Here is a 6843-nt window from a genome sequence, read left to right as displayed (position 1 = left end):
ATGCCGCTCCTCGACTCGCCAGAGACAGCTGGGGGCGCCTTGCGTGCGGTGGCGGCGGCAGTGGACCAGCTGCTCGATGCACTGCACCGCCTTGCTGCAAAGTACGGGTGAGACCTGCGAATTCATCCAGCTTTCGCAGTGCTGCCTTCCAGGACACGCGCGTGCGCAGAGCCTGCCACTTTGCCGATGGTTGGTTGCATGGGGATGTGCAAATTTGCGTATCCACCACCCTGCGCCCCTCGCCCTGCAACCCCTCAACACAGGCCCGCCTGCTGCGTGCTGCTCTGCACCAACCTCGACACGCTAGCCCCCGCGGCGCCCTCGGACGCCCACTGGCGCACCGTGCTGGTGCAGCTCGGGATGTCGTCGGCGCAGCGCGCGCGCGCGCTGGACTGCTATGCGGTCTACCTGCAGCGCGGCCAGCTGGCGTCGGCGACCAGAGAGCGCGCCTCTCAGGTGCGCCCAGCCCTGATACCCTCACCGCACCCAAACCCAATGAAGTCACTGATTGGGCGACATTTTTGGCACACAGGAGCGGAGAGAAGCATCGCAGCTTGCCTTTTGTACTTGTTGCCCAATACGACTAAGTTTTGTAGCCTGAGTGCTGCCCACTGGTGCGAGCGCGCCGCGCACTGCCTCCGCCGCTCTCCTCCTTGCAGGAGCTGCGGCGCCTGCAGGAGCACACGAGCAGCCACACCGCTTACTGGGCCGCGGCCGCCGGCCTGCGGCGGCTGCTGACCGCGGAGCACGCCGCGTACGCCGCGCTGGGCTGCACCCTCAGGAGCATCCTCAGCCGGGCGCAGCTGGCCCGCTGGGTGGTGTGCTCGTGGCCCTTCTTCCCGTCCCCCGCAGACCTCATGGCGGCGCTGCAGCAGGAGAGCGCGGCCGCAGCCGCGCCGCCGCCCGGCGCGGCGGCTTGGGGCCTGCTGCCCCGGCGCGAGTAGCGGCCGCCCCCGCGCAGCCGGCTGATTTGCTGGCGCACACACTTTCCTTTTGCCGGCCTCTGTCTCTGCTGGCAGCAGCAGGGTGGCCTACCCCGCGCGGCGGCTGCAAAACGCCGTCGTGGTCACATCCCGCCGGAATCCGGCCGGTTTTAGCCTTGGTCAACCCCCACCCTTGCTTTGCATGCGCGCGCGCACGCGCGTGCGTGGCGAAGAAATGCATTAGCCCTGGCGGCGGCTGAGAGACGCCGCCTGCTGGTAAGGTAGCAATTTTCAAAAATGACATGTCTGACGATGCCCAGGCAGCACGCACGCCGCAGGCGGCGCGTGGCCTCAAGACCGAGTGTTTGTGACCTGCTAGCCAGCTGTAGGCCTTTTGGCCGGATGCGTTGCGCCTGTTTGACCGGGCTTGTGAGGGCCACGGCAAAGCCATCTGTCCCCTCTTGCTCCCCTTGATCGGCTCTTAGCATGCGGCCCGACACGCGTTGAAGCTCCCCAAGCATGTCCCCACACACCCCTTGGCTCGCTGCATCCTGAGGACGATGTTTTGGTTGTATGTTTTCAAATGTTACATAAGAAGAGCGGCACACGATTGACACGCGCGACTTGCCACGGCGATCACAGCAGAGGCAGGGGCTGGACAGGGAAGGGCAGCTGCGGTTCGCTGCCAGATGTCTGATATTACTAATGCGGTGCTAAAGTGAAAGGGGCACACCACAGCCAGCAGCACGACATGCGCCCAAACAAAAAAGGAGGGGGTCAGCTCACACCATCAGCCCATCACACTTGTGAACACGTCACCGCATCCGCTGCGCCACTGCCGAGTAGCGGCGCCCCGCTGGCGCTGGCGCTGGCGCAGGCGCTCCCGGCTCTGGCCCGGCGCCGTTGGGTGCGGGCGGGCCGCCAGAGGGCGCCGCGTGCTCCGACCCGTAATGCGCGTTGGCGGGGGGAGGCGGCTGCGAGGGGCGCGGCGGTGCGTAGGGCGGCCGGTCTGCCGGCGCCGGCGGGGCCGCACGCTGGGGCGGCCCAGGCTGCTGCTGCGGGTGCTCCGCCCGCACCTCGGCGTATGCGTGCGGCGGGGCGTCCGCTGCGCCGCGGCTGGGCGTGAAAGCGGGGGCGTCCGCCTTGAGAGCGGACGGCGTGCCAGGCTGCTGCTGCGGCCGCTGCCACGCCTGCTGGTAGGGCGGCTGCTGCGGCGGCTGCTGCTGCGGGGGCAGCCACTGCCGCTGCCGCGGGGGCGGCGCCTGCTGCTCCCATTGCTGCTGCGGTGCGGGCGGCGGGTACGGCTGTTGCCAAGGCGGCCTGCTGCTGCCCGGGTGCGCCGGCGCGCCCTGCTGCCAGTCGTGCTCGTTGTACTGCTGCTGAGGTGGCGGCTGCGGGGCGTACTGCTGGTGCTGCTGCCACGGCGGCGGCGGCTGGTGCTGGTGCTGCTGCTGGTGGTGATAGTGGTTGTAAGTGTTGGGGTCATACTCAACAGCTGCAGCAGCGGGCTGCTCCCACTCTTGTTGTGGAGGCCACCGCTGGGGCTCGGACCACTCCTCATTCGCATTATGGGGCGGCCAGTCCTGTGGCGGGTAAGGCTGCTGCTGCTGCTGTTGCTGCTGCTGGCGCTGCTGCTGATGGTGATACTGCGGGGCTGGTGGCTCGTTTGAGGTGCGCTGCTGCCACGGCGGCTGCTGCTGCTGCTGCTGCCGCTGCTGCGGCCCCTGATGCTGCTGCCCCGGCTGCTGCTGCTGTTCCTGCCGCTGCTGCTGCGCCAGCTGCTCCCACTGCTGATGGTGCTGCTGCGGCGCACGCTGCGCTTTCACAGCCACAAGCACGTTGCCCCGCCTTTCGGCCGGGACCCACGCCTCTGCGGCGCCGGCACCGCCACCTCGGCCACCTTGAGCGCTGCTATCACCGCCGCCACCGCCGCGGACGCCATCCCCATGTGGCCCCGAGCCCCTCCCACGCCCGCCGGCCGGCTGCGGGCCGCTGGCGTGCGGCGGCCCGCGGCCCGCCGTGCGCGCCGGTGCCTCGCCGTCCGGGCCTGCGCGGCTGCCACGACCGAAGCCGGGCGGCGGCGGCTCGCGGGGTCCTCGGCCGGCCACGGCCGGGCCGGAGCCGCCGCCCACAACGTCCCCAGTGTAGCCGCGCCCCCGGCCGCCACGGCCAGCCTCCAGCGGCGGCCAGGCGCCGCGGCCGCCTTGCGGGGGGCGCGCGGGATTCTGCCCGTAGGACGACTCAGGGGCCGGGAAACCGCCGCGGCCGCGGCCCGCGAACCCGCCGCCGCCAGCGCCGCGCCCACGGCCCCGCGCAGGCGCGCCGCCAGGCCCCCCGCGCTCGTGGTCGCCGCTGGGTGCGGCGAGCCCGCCGTCGCCTGCCCCATACCCGCCGCCAGCGCCAAGGCCGGGACCGCTGCCCCCGCTCTCCCCGTAGCCAATTCCTCGGCCCGGCCCGCCCTCGCCGCGCCTGCGGCCCCCACGGTCGCCCCTGCCGCCCCGCCGCCCCGTCGGCCATAGCCCTTCCACGTTTAGCGGCTGTGTTGGGCGTTGGAGGGCGAAGCGGTGGGGTGCGGCTTGCTGTAAACAGGTCGGATCAACGCCATTCCATCTCCGGGGTCGCTTTTCTCGTCTTCGTGTGCACTTCAAACAGAAGTTTCAGCGATAGGACGACCCTTGACATCCACGGCTAGCACCTGGGCGCTGCAGTGCTCATGCTGCATCGCAGCACTCGGGGTGGGGTTTTGGGGGCAGTGGGCTCACCTCGCGAATCCCCAGCTCTTCGCGCCTGATGATCTCGTCGTATAGATCATGCTTCCACTTGGTCACGGGCGCGGCCGGCGCAGCGCTGCGCGGCGTACGCGTGTGAGAGGAAGGAGCGACGGGAGCTCGAGGTTGCGCAGGGTGTGTTGGAGGTGGGAGGTGCGAGGGCGCGGCAGGCAAGGGCGGCGCAGCGCAACAGCGCGCAGCATCGAGCAGGGCGCGGGCCGGCGAGGAACAGAGGCGGCTGAGCCAGCGGGGCAGTTGGGCAGGCCGCCTTTTGGATGCTGCGCGCACCTGGGGCCGCGCTCCTTCGCAGGCTGCTCGTTCCGGTCGTCGTGCAGCCAGAAGCGGCCGCCAGCCGGCACCTCAAATGGTTGCAGTGGCCGCCGCGGCTCTGCTGGGCGCGGCTCAGGCTCCGGCTCGTCCGCACCGTCGGCGCCCTGCTCGAACTGGTCGCTGCCAGCTTCAGACGCGCCGCCGCTTTCGGGCGTCTCTGCGGCCCACTCGGCAGGCGGCCCTGCATGCAAGGCTGCAGCCTCGATTACTTCACCCTCCTCCTCGTCGTCCTTCCTGTCTCCGTCGTCCTGCTGCTGGCTGCCCTCATGATCTGAGAGATCGTCTTCATCCTCCGAAGCGCCGGCTCTCCGCTGCCCTAGCTTAAGGTCCAGCAACAATCCTTCATCACCCGCTACATCCTCCTCTTCCGGCCCCGCAAGGGCAGCCGGGGTACCTTCTGGAGCCTCGAGCTCTTCTTTCACCTCTGACATCCCGTTGTGGGCTACAAACACAATGCAGATAGACTGGCAAGACTCACCTAACTGCACGGGTATGATGAAAGGGCAAGCCGATGCCGACGGCCGGGAAACAGCGGAGCCATGCAGGTGCATCAAAATCATGAGCAGGTGGAGCAGCTGGGTGATGCAGCTGTCACCGGCACAGCAGGTAGCCAAGGTGTGTTGAGGCACTGCAAACCCTTCATGCACACCCACTGGCAGCTACCAGTTCTTGTTCATATCACGCCTGAGGGGGGATGGAACGAGGAAGGGCGCCGCAGGCAGGGGAGCCCAGTGCCCAGCAGCCAGAGCCTACAGTATCGCAGATATTTGTTCGATTGCAAAGGGAGGGTCACTCAGGAGTTGTGCAACTTGATCCCTGCATGGGGCCCCCCTTTATTCTTTATCAGCAGTCCTCACTACTTGCATGCTCAGAGGGGTCTCCTATAAGCACCCGCTTCTAGGACACAACACCTACCACCCTCAGATACAACCTGTGTGTCCTTGTTGCCCTGCAGCACATGCACAGCAGCCAGGGACCCCCTACAAGTGCATGAGGCTGTCCCGATGCAGGAGTCCTTCACAATTGTTTGGCGCGGCGAACACGTTTGCCTGCGGCCCGCAGCAGAACAGCGCCGCCACGGGCTCGCCTGCACGCATGCTGCACTGGGGTTGGACATCTGCGTCTGGGAAGCTAATCGTTTCCGGGTGGGGCCCGTTTGACCATGCACCAACCGCAACGCTGAGGTGTCACAAGAGCCTGCTGTGTTGTTCAAGTTGTGTAGTGCCTGTGGTGTAATTACCTCCGCAACTTGGCCATGAGCTGCAATCATGCTGCCACAGGGTGCCTGCGTCGACTCGTTACTGCCAAACAGCGGGCCATGGCCTCTTTGCAGCCACCCGAAGATTCGCACAGAACCAGATCACTCAGTCATGGACATCCTTGACGCAAGGCGTGCCATCCTGACGAAACACAGTCCATCAACCAAGAATCTACCAAACGCCGCAGAACTACCGCAATGGCCACGATGGGTATTGGAATATAGGAGAAAGGAATGCTCTCAAACAGGTGTGCGTCCCTCAAAAAAGTCAGATGGCCCACTGCACTGCCACGCCGGTGCGAGTGGCGGCGCGCTCGCTCTCACTCTCGCTGTCTACAGGGGATGTGTCGGTTTCCACCCGCACCAAGGGCACTGCCACCTGCTGCTGCTGCTGCTGCTGCTGCTGCTGCTGCTGCTGCTGCTGCTGCTGCCAGCCGGCCACTGCAGCAGCCGCCTGCATGGCGCCAACAGCCGGCGCCCCCTCTGCAGCGCACGCAGCAGCCACGCTCTGCGCCGCCGCCGCCGCCGCCTCCACAGGCGCCCGCTCGCGGGACGCGCTTTCCTTGCTGCTGCCACTGCTGCTGCTGCTGCCGCCGCGGCCGTTGCCGTCGCCCTCGGCCCGCCGCTTGAGCAGCTCAATCCTGACGCTCGTAAGCCACTCCGTTACTGCCCCGTCCGTCCACGGCCGCCCAAACGGCGCCCCAGGGCCTGCCGCCCATCCGAGGTGACCGCCGGTCGGCGTGACCGCGAGGGCAACGTTGGGGTTTGCGCGTATGGCGTCGTATGGGATCGCCTCCGCGGGGGCGATGGGGTCGTTGGCCGCCTGGATGCACAGCAGCGGGATGGTCACCCTGGGGATGCGCAGGGCGCTGCTGGAGCCCGCGTAGTAATCGTCGACCGACGGCCAGCCTGGATGGGACGCACGTGCAGACAGGGAGAGGGGGGGTGTGGGTGGGTGGGGCCAGGGCGGTCGGGCACGCGGCGCGCAGGGCGCGGTGTGTGACCGAACAAGGGATGGGCAGCAGGGCGCCAGCTGGGCAGGGCATTTGGAACTCCATTAGTCCGCAGGGAAGCGCCGGAGACACCATCCGGATACCACAGGGTTCCCAAAACCACCCCGCAGAGACCCAGCCGTGGCCACCACACGGCGTCCCAGCACGCGCCGCGGCGGCAAGCCACCCGCAAAACCCGCGGCGCCCCCTGCACGCGCGGCCGCCCCCAGCGGCGCCGGTCGCGGGCTCCCCCGCCCTCGGGCCCGGTTGGCCACCCTCTCCCCCCCCCTCCACACATATACCCACCAAAGCTGTGTATTGTGATGGCCTCATCAAAGTCTCTGATGGTCTTGGCGGCCGGCACCAGGTCTGGCCGCAGCGGCGGCCGCGCGTTGCGCCAGAGCTGGGTGTGGCCCGAGAAGATGCGCTTGAGGCCGGCTGCGAGGTTCAGGTCGTAGATCTTGTTGAAGCCGCGCTGCAGGTGGGCGTTGCTGATGGTCAGGTCGAAGGGGTTGCACCTGGGGGGTGGGGGTGGGTGGGACATGGGAGGTGGGAGGTGGGAGTTCAGGGGA

General features: G+C 67.9%; 3 protein-coding genes across 3 annotated transcripts; 1 reads left to right on the top strand and 2 right to left on the bottom strand.

Moving 5' to 3' along the window:
• Positions 1–944, top strand: MNEG_9598 (hypothetical protein; the record flags this gene model as incomplete). The annotated part of the gene is made up of 3 exons (XM_014041931.1): positions 1–107; positions 264–456; positions 660–944. The coding sequence occupies 3 exons, from the start codon at positions 1–3 to the stop codon at positions 942–944; spliced, it is 585 nt and encodes a 194-aa protein (XP_013897385.1).
• A 794-nt stretch (positions 945–1738) lies between these two features.
• On the bottom strand, positions 1739–4452 carry MNEG_9597 (hypothetical protein; the record flags this gene model as incomplete). The annotated part of the gene is made up of 3 exons (XM_014041930.1): positions 1739–2737; positions 3686–3770; positions 3980–4452. 3 exons carry the CDS (start codon positions 4450–4452, stop codon positions 1739–1741), a joined length of 1557 nt encoding a protein of 518 aa, XP_013897384.1.
• Positions 4453–5547: 1095 nt separating this feature from the next.
• On the bottom strand, positions 5548–6815 carry MNEG_9596 (hypothetical protein; the record flags this gene model as incomplete). The annotated part of the gene is made up of 2 exons (XM_014041929.1): positions 5548–6188; positions 6578–6815. The coding sequence occupies 2 exons, from the start codon at positions 6813–6815 to the stop codon at positions 5548–5550; spliced, it is 879 nt and encodes a 292-aa protein (XP_013897383.1).
• Between the last annotated feature and the right edge of the window lie 28 nt (positions 6816–6843).

This window comes from Monoraphidium neglectum (assembly GCF_000611645.1).
Source record: "Monoraphidium neglectum strain SAG 48.87 unplaced genomic scaffold scaffold01992, whole genome shotgun sequence".
Taxonomy (NCBI): domain Eukaryota; kingdom Viridiplantae; phylum Chlorophyta; class Chlorophyceae; order Sphaeropleales; family Selenastraceae; genus Monoraphidium; species Monoraphidium neglectum.
This window is presented reverse-complemented; position numbering and strand designations above follow the sequence as displayed.